This window comes from Malurus melanocephalus, unplaced genomic scaffold, assembly GCF_030028575.1.
Source record: "Malurus melanocephalus ecotype Western Australia unplaced genomic scaffold, MMel_1.1 scaffold_15, whole genome shotgun sequence".
Lineage (NCBI taxonomy): Eukaryota > Metazoa > Chordata > Aves > Passeriformes > Maluridae > Malurus > Malurus melanocephalus.
The window spans coordinates 3300457-3312921 of NW_026623247.1; the positions used below are offsets into that span (position 1 = coordinate 3300457).

General features: G+C 38.2%; 1 protein-coding gene across 1 annotated transcript in view; it reads right to left on the minus strand.

Moving 5' to 3' along the window:
• The window catches only part of ROR2 (receptor tyrosine kinase like orphan receptor 2), a 140026-nt gene that overhangs the window by 24530 nt on the left and 103031 nt on the right, over positions 1-12465 (minus strand). Inside the window, 2 exon segments of the mRNA XM_057385064.1 lie at positions 8505-8535; positions 9595-9882. Of these exon segments, the coding sequence (XP_057241047.1) occupies positions 8505-8535; positions 9595-9882 (319 nt within the window).

The window sequence follows — 12465 nt, forward strand, 5'->3', positions numbered from 1 at the left end:
AACCACTTTATTGTCGTTAGGTGGAAAAATGGAGGTTTGTCAACATAATTTTACAAAAATCAGATGGAAGTAGAAGAATTTCTATATGCAGGTCAGCCTCCTGAACTTAGGAAACATTTTCCAACTTGAAGGAAAGCGTGGTGAGGCAGGAGTAAAAAAGTTTTCTGATTACAAAAACTGCCGATGACATGAGCTTGTTGCAATCTTGTTTTCCGAGCAGTATTACCTCAARTACTTCAGATTTTAGACTGAGAAGAGCAGTATTCACATAAAAAAGAGCAGATTTCCTTATTGAATTTTCTTTTTCCTTTCAAAAAGCAATCCCTTTCATCACTGTTAATGCTATTTAATTTTGAATAGAATTGTTCAAATATTATMAGTTTATACCATCTGTTTGACTTTTTCTCAAGTACACTAGATTAGTTSCATCTATTTTGTTCATGTCTTTCAAACTGAAACAGAGGACATAATAATACAAAAGTAGGGAAAAACTAACCATAAAGCCATAAGAATTGAAAGGATGATTTATGGTGTGGTGCTCCAGCACCATCTCATTTTGTTAAATTACCTACTTTTCATTAGAATAGTGTTCCTTTATCTTTGTGCCTAACTACTACATTCACCCTTTCCTTGTATGCACTTAGAGGCTATTCAGCATCCTAAGGAACTCTAATTAAACTCAATGTGGCATCAAATGCCTACAGGAAGTCTCAGGGACATATAACTGTCCTTTTGTAAGACATACAATAAATACTTTGAAAGCCATTTAAGCTACTGAACCAATGAGAGTAGGCRAGGGAGAGAGGGAAGAAGTAAAATCTAAACACGCTGAAGATTGCTGGTTATATCAGGGATGTCCAACAGCTGCAGTAGCTGCTTGCCAAAAGCCCAAGGGCCATTACTTCTTTGAATACCAATTTACATATATCCTTAAAGGGAGTAACAAGTGTCTTACTTTGCTTGCAACTTCTCTGGTAGTTTAATACAAATGGGTTTCTCTGAGCTGCTAAAACCTAAGCACCTGCTGCTGATCTGGAATTTGCTGGAAGAGGGCGTRTTGGGGTCACATATTTACAAAGAGCTGTAACTGGCTCTTTGCCATGTGTTGCACAGCTTTTGAGTCGCACCTTCATCTCGCCTGATATGCCAGCCTAAGCTTTTTTGTTTATCAGAAGCCTAGCCACTGCTCTGCAGAGTAGGAAACAGGCTCTCAGAACACACAGGCTGTGAGGGAATTCTCACCCACAGAAAACATCAACTACCTTTAATATTCATACACAAGCTAAAGGTCTAAATTTTGGAAAAATTTAAAATTTTGAAAAAATTTGGAAAAGCTTTCTCAGAAAAGAGTTTGTGTTCTTTGGTGCACTGCATGCTTGTAGCCCTACAAATAAATGAAGAACATACAAYACAATGCTTGATGCTGCCCATTTTAAAGTATCTTGACAGGACTGCTAATCACAAGTGGGAAGGTGCTTCCTACACTTAACCTTAAATTAACTTAACTATAAGAAATATAACTAATWACTACTTCTTTTGATGTATTTAAAAACCCTGCCCTACTACAGGCCAAGTTCTATAGGACTGGTCTTTTGTCTTTGCAACCAGGCTCTCAGGAAAGCAGTGCATCTGCATTACACTTCAAATTACACAGGGGCATTTGATTTACACWGCAGTAAAAAGAAGTAAAAGCTTTCCTGAAGATTTATTTTTAGTCATCTATGCATATTCTTGGCTTCCTTTGTTTTTTGGGGGAACAATATGAGTTAGTGAACATAACAGATTAAAATAAATTATTATCCTCTTTTCTCCCTACATATTCCCTGTCAGCTTCTTTCTTCAGTTCTTCTTTTCCTTTAACAGAAAGGAAAARCCTTACCACTTGCAGTAGTTTGCCCAGATAACAACATGCACGAATACAGACACTTATGCTGTAATTATGTATATGTATACATACTGCTGTGTATATTAAATATACATCTGGCTTTTAAAGTTCATCAATTTTGTAAGCACATTGAATTTCTATTTTTATGTCTAAATAATATAAAATACATTAGATTGTTTATCATCTATTTACTTGTGATTAGAAAGCATTTAAGTGGAAGATCAAAGCTGAAGAAACMATTTTGTGTGAGAAGAAGTTGTGATCTGTTGTGGTGCAAAGCAACCCAAAACAGTACCTCCACTGGTCTTTAACAGTGTCTTGAATTATATATTCTGGAGTTTAAAATGAGAGGAAAAACGTTTTTTGAAATGCATAAATAACATTAAGAATAAAAAATTTGATCTTTATTGCAAGACAGACTGTCAACTTCCTCTCAGTACACCCTACATCTCTGGGCAGAATATAGCATAAATTTTAGTTATATAGTTTTAGTTTAATTTGTGATGTGGTAAGCTTCTGAGTCTTTCTAAGTAGTATCCTACACAAATATAGGAAAAACTGAAAAATGGCACTCCAAAATAGATAAGAGAGAAAAAATTTAGTGCAAACTTTGTTTTAGTTCTGTCCTTCCTCCTAGCACCCTGTCTTGGCTGTAAGAGTGTCAAAGCACATTTAAAATGATGAAGTCAAAAGTAGATCTGAGATTGTGGATCAAAATTCCCTGAAAGGAGCCTCAAACCCACAGGAGGGTGAAATACAGCCTCCCTCTCAGCCTTGAGACAAAAAAGGAAACTGACACACAGGGGCTAGGAGGGAATTGCAGCATGTTCCAGCCAGATCTCCAAATTGGATTGTCAGGGAGTCAGGAAATCTGCCAAGACAAACACATGCTGTTTAATGTAGACCAGCCCAAGATAATCTGTGCCTCAGTTCCTCCCTCATAAAACAGGATAACATTCCCTGCTTTATGGGGAGAAGAATGTACCCRAAACATTTTGAAATAATCTGATCCCCCAGTAGAGGAAGCCAAAAAATTCCTGAGATCCACCATCTCCATTTGATGCACAAAACACGGAGAGACAAAGGTTAAACAACTTGCTGCAATCACACAGGAGTACATCAGAAATTGAATCCAGACCTCTGAAATTACAGTCCAGTGTTTTAATCACAAAATTCTTCTTTTTCCTTGATTAAAACAGGAAATGAAAACAAGTATGAGCTTATTCTGTAACTTCAACATATTACCACAAGCATCTTAGAAAAACATACATAGTTCAAATACGGTTGTCTCGACCACGTGGATATTTTGATGAAACAAAAGGCGTGCATGACATTCTGGAGGAAGCACATCATCAAACACCTGGTTCTCATGGGCCTGAATAAACACTGTAACTTCTGAGTTGAGACAATCTTGTATTGGTTTTAAAAAACATCTGTTTATGTGAATTTTAAGATAATCTTGTATAATTTACAAGATTAACAATGTTATCAGTGGTTAAATTACATTGTGACCAAAGAAATTTGTCACACCGCCTGAGAAAAGGRGGAAGATACAAGTGGTGCTGCTATTTGACTGTAAGGAAAGCATTCTTACTTTTTAGTGTGATGTTAGATACCTTTGGTTTGCCTGACAGATTCAGTTTACAAAACGATTGTCACCCTCAGCTACYGTTTTTTACCTGGATGACCCCAGTCAGGGGCAGGGAAGTGGCCTGAAGGGGAGGTGCTCTGATGATCCACTCCTTTCCACCTTCATTTCCAACACCTTATATTCTCTTTCCTGTCTTGTAATTACATGAAGATTCATCCCATGATGAAAAAGACATTTGTTCTCATCATAAAGATATATAAGTGACCCTCACATCATGCAGAAAATTCCYTTTGGGATCACAGAAAATGTGTGCTTTGGAATATGTGGCCCACAGAGAATAAATCCCCAGGAATGCAGCTGCAGGGTTCCTCACTGGAGTTTCAATGCAGACACGTTCCTAGTTTCTAGATATCCTGTTTTTCACTGTTTGAAAGAACTGGGTTTTTTCCCATCTACAATTGCTTCATCCCCTTTCTTCAGTGGACTGAATCTTAAAAAATTYACTGTTGTCCCAAACTACTTGAAAATCAGGCATGAGAGTGCACAATTTTATTTGGAATTTATACCTCAAAAATTCTTCTACAAAGTAATAATCATTTTTACTTGGGGGCAGTGTTTCTTTCCACCTATTTCTCCTTCTAAGGGTCCAGCACACATGCAAACCTATAACTGATTTTGAGTCAGAGTTCTACAAAACAGGGACTTCTCAAAGTCTCTTGGAAAGTCAGTTTCCCTGCACAGGGGTCTGGAAGGAAACACTCAGCTCCTGGCACCCCGAGCAGATTGCAGAAAGGCCACGTAAGGAGCACTGACAACAGTTTCACACACACTTGGCAAGGACTGAGCTTAAGGCGCTCTCTTCTGCCTGTGTTCTGTTGTGCCTTCCTCACTTCTGCAAAGGCCTCATCCAATTTTCCAGAACCCCTCAAAAGCCAACAAACTGAGTATTTGGTTATTAAATATCTTCCATCCCAAGCTCCCATCAAGGTGGCACTACTACAGTAAAACTGCTTCAAAACGGGAATTTGCCCAGTGGGTAAATTAATTTAACCATTCAATTAAAAAGAAAAATATAGACTAGAGAACATGCAGCCTTTCAGAATGACATTATATTCTAACAGCAACACWTCTGGAAGGAAAGAAAACTGTTCCTGCTCTTCTGCTCTTAGACTTCAGGATATTAACACCCATYGCTTTGTTCTAAATCAGGGTAAAAAACACTCTCTGGCATTTGCCAAAGATTTATTTTATTTCYACATATTTGTATCTTTCTGAACAGATAGAATGTCTCTCTTTTGAGAGGCAGAACTAATAATGCTAATGATGCAAAAGGCAAAAGCACAATGCAGTGAGAGAAAGGACTGATGGGTTGTACTCTTGTAAAACAACCCTTTAGTAGCACAGTCCTCTGGACAACAAAGGTTGGTTGGAAACCATTTCTGACCRCGTTTTATTTCCTTTGTAAATTAATTTATATTATCAATTCCTATTTTCAATATTTTTATCATAAATAATTAGGATAGATTGTAATTCTCCATTTCTACAGAAAAATCCCTGGAAATTTTTACACATATGGATCTCAACAGAAAATAAAGACATCTGCAAATAATCTAATGCAATTTAAGACTTTGTGTTTGGTTGAAACTTTTTACATTTAGATTTTTATGAAAATGTCGAAACTTCATTACCTGGAGGTCAGGACGCTTTTTTCAACTGGCAAGTCTGACTGCATAGCACACATTTTCTCTCTGGCAATCTTTAATTGCAGATTAATTCTAGAAATCCACAGCACAGACTGCATAAAAATACCTTGCTAGATGGTATCTACGTAGGTAACGTTTCTTATCCCTTAACATGCATTAGGTATAGTTTTMAACCAAGCTGTAGTGGTTTTATGTTTCAGTTTTCCACTGAAGCGTGTCTTTTCTGAAGCACTAATAACAGCATCAGCAGCTCTTGCGTGGCTCAGTGTGAGGCTGCACTGTGCAGACAGAAAATGGAAAAAGTCCTTTGTTCCATAAGAGCTCTTTCCAAGGAGTTAGGTATTCTTTTGCCTTTTTCCACCCTTCCTCTCTCTGGCTTACAAAATTACCTGCATGATTTTATATAAAATACTCAGTTTTTAGAAAATCGTGATCAGTTTCTGAAAATAAAATAATTATACCACCGAAACATGACATTTTGTTTGAAGGACCGATTTTGAAAAAAAAAATTGAAACAGAAATAAGCATGCAAAGAGGCAAAGATCTCTAATCCCTGAAAGCTCCTGGGCCTCATATGATAAGACCCTCATGACTTCTCAGTAGACCTTTGACCTGACCTCATTTTTCTGAAGTTTCAGGTTTCTCTTTAAACTAGTAGATATTAAAAAGAAAATAATCTACCAGCAGTGTAATCTTCACCTTTTAACGGCAGGTCCAGAACAATGATGGTGCACTACTGCTTCCAATGCTAATGGTACAAGCCCCATTGTGAAGGGTCAAAAGCCAATGGACAGGATTTTTAATTCTATTTTTAAAGTTATTTCTTTCTTTATTTTAACTCAGGGTTCCAAACCAGCAAAGGTTGCATAGCAAAGCATTAAAAACCTAGGAAAAACAAAAATGAAAGATGTATTGGGAACTCTAATTTACCTTCATTTGAGGGAGGGCATATAGTTAAGAACTACACATCACATGCACAGTAGTTTGGTGGGTTTTTTTCACTGTATCAACTGAAATGTTTTATTTATGTTGATATTTGCGAAATATTAACAAGTTCATTCTCAGTGCAGGAGAAGCAGAAGGAAAAAGAATTGGAAAATTACAGGGAAGCCAAAAGGAATAAAATTAATGACTTGCTCTGTAACAAAAGTGAAATGATGTAAAACTTGGTGCCCAGGTTTCTTGGTCTGACATAGGCCAGAAAAAAACAGGTCAAGCAGAATGTACCCCATGATAAGCTTGAAGGACAAACAGGTGGTGACTGATACAGAGAAACAGGAGGTATTCAATGACTTGGCTYAGTCTTCACTGGCAGCCATGCTTCTCACTTATCTCAGTCCTTGATCCTCTGCATGAATATGGGGGAGAGAAATCCCTCCCACTATGAATGAAGAGCAGTTTGGGATCACTTGATAAAGCTGAACATCCACAAGTCTGTAGGACCTGTTGAGATACATCCCAGGGTTGTAAGGGAACTCACTGATAAGTTCTTGTCAAGCCAATCATATTTGAAAAGTCAAGGCAGTCAGGTGAACTCCTTGGTGACCAGAAAAAGGAAACAACACCCTCATTTTTAAAAAGAGGAGAAAGGAAGATTCGAGGAGCCCCAGACCAGTGAGCCTCACCTCTGTGCCTGGGAGGATCATGGAGCAGATCCTCTTACAAGATATGCTATGTGACAGCCATGTGACCCCAGGCAGTTAGAGAATTCCAACAGATGTCATTAGCTAGACTTCTGTAGGCCTTGGTACCATCTCACATGACATCCTTATCTACAATTGGAGAGATATGGATTTGATAGACTATTTAGTGGATAGGGAACTTAATGGATAGATGAAGCCAGAAAGTCATGGTCTAAGGTTATGTGTTGAAATGGAGGCCATTGATGAGTGGTGCCCCCTCAGGGCTTCCTCTTGAGAAATGACACAGASAGTGGGATCAAGTGCACCCTCAGCACGTCTGAGGATGACACAAAGCTGAGCAGTGTCATTGACACCACAGAGGAACATGGACAAACTTGAGAAATGGATCCATGAGAACCTCATGAAGTTCTACAAGTCAAGTGCCAAGTGCTGCACCATGGTTGGTGAAATCCCAGACACAAGCACAGTCTGGGAGTTCAAGTCATTGAGARCAGCCCTTTGAAGGACTCTGGTGTTCTTGTGGATGAAAAGCTGGATGTGACCCAACGTGAGTGGGAGCTCTCAGTCCAGAAGGACAATTGTGTGCTGGGTCGCATCCAAAGCAGCGTGTCCAGCAGGGCAAGGGAGGGGATTCTGCCCCTCTATATGGTCCTCATGAGACCCCACCTGGAGTCAGGGTCCAGCTCTGGGGTCCTCAGCAAAAGAAGGATGCAGACCTCTTAGAATGGGACCAGAGGAGACCATGAAGATCAGAAGACTGGAGCCCCWCTCCTGTGAAGACAGGCTGAGAGAGCTGGGGTTCTTAAGTCTGGAGAAGAGAAGATTTTGGGGAGATGCCACTGCAGCCTTAAAGGGTTCTCATAAAAAGGGAGGGGTGGGACTTTATATACTGGTAGATTGTGCAGGACTAGGGGAAATGGATTTCAGATGGATAAGGGCTGGTTTAGATTAGATTTTTAAAAGAAATTCTTTACTCAGAGGGTGGTGAAGAGCTGGAACAGGCTGCCCTGAGAAGCTTTGGATATGTCACCCCTGGAAGTGTTGAAGGCCAGGCTGGGTGGGACTTCGAACAACCTGATATAGCAGAAGGTGTCCCTGCCCATGGCATGGGGGTCGGAACTGKGTGATTTTTAAGATCCCTTCCAGTCCAGATTAATATGTGATTCCCTTTTCATCCTTATGAATGGATCACCAAGAAAGCCCAGGCATTTGGAAATACCAAATCGCTGCTGAAGTCAAAATGATACTATAAAACAAAGGTTTTCCCTAGATGCTCATCAACAGTATTCTAGTCTTGCTTTACCTGACTTTTCAAGTTACAATGATATAACATGGGTAAATTTGCAACCACAGCAACCTAAGCATTTTATCCATTCATTTTTAACAGTTCTTCCAGCCCATACTTGCCCTGTTCCAACGTGATTTTGTGGTAATTTGGTTGTTCAAAATATAAAATAAGCATGCAGAAGTTGCTCAAGAATAGTCAATCAAATCAAAACCCACTATAACACAATGCTACCTCTGTCTGAAAACGTTGCATCCATTCTATGAGTTTTTGATCAAAGTAGATATTTTTAGTAAGAACACTGTGGTTGCAGACAGTGTTTATTGAGCTTATGAACTAATTCTGACAGAACAAGAGTAGTCAGAGTACATTGAGTAATTTTCCAAAGGGTACTTACTGAAGATTGTGATTTGGGCTGTTTGTTGGACCTGCAAACATAAAACAAACAAGTATTGCTGACAAGTTTAGCTCAATGACAACATCATAAAAAAAGTCAATGGCAATCTAAAGGAAATTGTCTCTTTAAGCAAGGTTTATCTCCAGATTCAAACAAAACCCTCTGCATTCCAGAACATAATTATATATTGTTCATTTCAAAGCCACAAATAAAAATTACATGAATCTACTGTCTACTCCAGCAGCAACTTGAACAGATTTAATTTTTTTTATTTTTTTATATTATTTTTTCATATTTTTTATCTTCCACCATAAAAATAAAGGCAGTTAGACAAGGTGTAACCTTGACACATCCTTTACCTTTTAATAAGCCCAACTTGAACCATACTATCAGAATTTTTGATGCAGCAAGGGGATGATCAACTTTGATCACAGCAGGAACAAGGTTCAATACCCAGCATTTCCCTTCAACATGCAAACACTACAAACTAAACTGTGGAATTAATTATTTACATTAAAAAATTTAAAATAAATAAATAAATAAATAAACAAAAGGTTGGYTTCCAGATTGGATGATTATTGTTTCCAAAATGCAATATCAGCACTTGTAGAAAGGTGTGATGTGCCTTCACATGTCAAAGGACAGAATTTGAGGCCAAGCCTCATGTAGCAGTACAGAACTGATATTCACAAGGATGGGCCCAGAACTACGAACATCACACAGAAAACCATTTCTCATTCTTCTCCTCAATTTTTGCTTTTTTCACAGGCTGACTTCAGCAGTAGAGTGAAAACTCCAGGCAATGAAATGTTACCTTTTTGTACTTTATACTGGCCCTTCTTTATTTTTTCTCTTCACTGTGTATTTACAGACCTCTACATCTGTGTTTACTTTCTTTTATTACCAGTAAAGGGGTATCAAGTTCAACTGAGAAGTTCTGTGCTGGGAGAGAGGCCCCAGGCACTGACTTTATTTTCTTTTGTGTTGAGAATTTTTCTTAAAACATTAAATTCATTTCTCCTTATGCTATGGTTAAAACTAATACCTAGTCTATAAAGCAGTCTGAGTAGTTACAAAGGCCAGAACTCACCAAGCCTGACAAACAGAACTCCTGTTGCAGTTATTGTCTTCATCCCATTTGAAGCCACGCACTGGTAGTATCCTGTGTCTGTGGTATCCAGATCCTGGATTCTCAGACGTGAACCATAATCTGTTTTCCTGATGATGATCCGTCTTGGCTCCTGAACCACTGGAGCGTCATTTTTCAGCCATCTGACATTAGGAGGTGGATTTCCTGCTACCTTGCAGTGGAGGATTGCTGTTTGTCCTTGGACTACAGTGATATTGTTTACTGGTTCCAAGAAGGTCAGGAAGTAACCTAAGAAGATAAAAGATCATAAAAGATCAAACTTTACTTGGTTTGCAGTGAGAGCATGCTTAAAGACACTTTTCTAAGAGAGAAACTTGGAAACAATTTCCGTTTTCTTTCAAGTACACACACAAAAAAATGCAATTCGCTGTCCTAAGGACACCACAGCATCACACTCCAATTTGTGTTTCATTGTTGATTTCATGTTTGTGTGCAGGCAGGTATGCAGATTAGAAGGTCAAGTGTGAATTGATACCTTTACACTCCTAACTGCCTATTTAGACACCAATTTTGAAGCAGTAGTGACTTTTTGTACATCTGACATGCTAAAATACCAAAAACCTAATATACATCTAATTGTGTTTTGTTCTAACAGCAAAACACCTCTGTTCCATAAAATAGTAATCCCAGTTTTAACCATATTGGAATATCATTGTAATTTTACCACATAATCTCCTTACATGATCATAGATTTGTCTCAAAAAGAACKACAACCAAAAGTTGCTTTTAGATATTAATTTGACTTGTCAGCTACTCAGCAAAATCTCAAAATTAGTCTGATTTGGACAGGCTTATCTTATAATAAGTTTTAAATATGATACGTCTCAAATTCAATTTAAAGAAATAATGTCTCAATTGCAGAAGTAACCTGTGATACAGAGGGGACTTTTAAGCTGATTATAGACTGCCATTTTCTAACATAAAGTCAAAAAATGCGGTCAATGAAAGGTCTGTACGGATATTATGTAACAACATTTTGTAGTTATTTTTTGAGTGAAAACTACATCCCTAATTTGTAGTTCATTGGAAGTAAAGGGCTTGTCAAGAAGGCTGTATTGGTGATCTCTAGGGATGACAAAAAGAGAAAGAGCTGATGGAAGAACACTGTCAAAACCTGACAATCAAATCTTTTGTAGGTTATTATAAATTCAATGTGGTGTTAGGAGACCTGTGACTGACACACATCACACACTGAAAGCTTGACAACATGTAATCCCACTGAACCAATAATGCTGTAACATTACTTCACAAAATAGATAAGAAAAGTATCTAGCTGTCATGCTCACAGGTTTGTTTTGATGAATTTACAACATCTAGAAATAAAGCATCAGGAATTCAAATGACGTTATGTTTTTATGTAAGTTGGATCCAAATATCAAATAACTCTGATGGATGCCCACACGTGGACATTTCCTATCAGTCAGATTATTTTGCAGTTGTTTAATCAAGAAATAACGTATTACTGTGCAAGAATCTAACACCAGTAAAGAAATGGTCAACACAGTCTAATTGCTGAAATACCTTGAGAAAGTTAAAGCTTTGCTTTGATTTATGTTTGGCAGGACCACGAAAATCAGTTCCTCTGTGATGGCTAAGTATAGCACTGTGGAAGGGAGCAGTAGAAACATCACAATATAATAAATATGCATTTGCTGGAAAACTGGATTTTCCTGTGTGTTATAGTGCTCTCTACCACTGGCCTTTAATTAATAATATGATAATACAATGCAGAGGCAAGTGCTAATTTAGTTTGCCGCTAAATAGAAAATGATGTAAATCCAAGTATATAAAACTCCGCATCATATAGAAAACAGATAGGAAAATTATTTTGTCATTTTTGTCATAAAATAATAATTTTTTTTAATGTAATTTTGTATTAGTTTTCCCTATTTTTAATTTAACATCATTCACAGACTTCAAAACATCCCTATCTACTCATTGCCTGTCAGGCCATACCTGGAGTATTTTTCAGGTCCCCACAATTCAAAAATTATACAGAAAGACAGGAGAGTGTCGAAAGGAGGGTTGCCAAGATCATCAAAGGGCTAGAGAACTAGTCCTGTGAGGAAGGATTTGAAGTAGTTAAGCCTCTCCTCCCTGGAGAAAAGAGAACAGTCAGGGGGGCATCATAGCAGTTTTTCAGTACTTAAAAGGCACTTACAAAGAGAATGGAAACACTCTTCACAGGGAGCTCCATGGAGAAGAGAAAGGGCAACAGGTGAAAGTAGCCAGAAAATGTTGCATTTTAATAAAATAAAGACTTCTTTTTACAGCAGGAACAATCATTCAYTGGAAAATGAGCTGCCTAAAGACGCAGTGGAGTCCTCATCACTGGAGGTTTTCAAGATGTGATTGAACAGACTACTAAATCATTTTGTCTAGGCTTTCCTTCCCCAAAAACTTTGGACTGGATGATCTTTTGAGGTGCGTTCCAGTCTGGGACGTTACTCTGTTGTTCTGTGGGTCTGTGATTCAGTGGTTGTGGGGACAGGCTGAATGTGCTCATACAAGAGAAACAAAATAGATTGYTTAACAATCTTTTAGAGAGGAAGCTGGGCCACTTCCAGCATGGAGCCAGCATTGATGTACATTCATCTGGCTCCTGATACCCAAGAAATGAAAGAATCAGAGAAGACCAGTCTAGAAGGTGGGCCCAATTCCCTGTAAGATGACAGGTGTAGTGGTTTGTCTGGCTCTTCAATACACTTTTTGCTCTTTGCATGCAAATTCGTGGAAGGTCTACATTGTTCTTGTGCTATCAGTCAGCTTTTGTGACATTGGTCAGCTTAGAGCGTGCCCAAACATTTAACA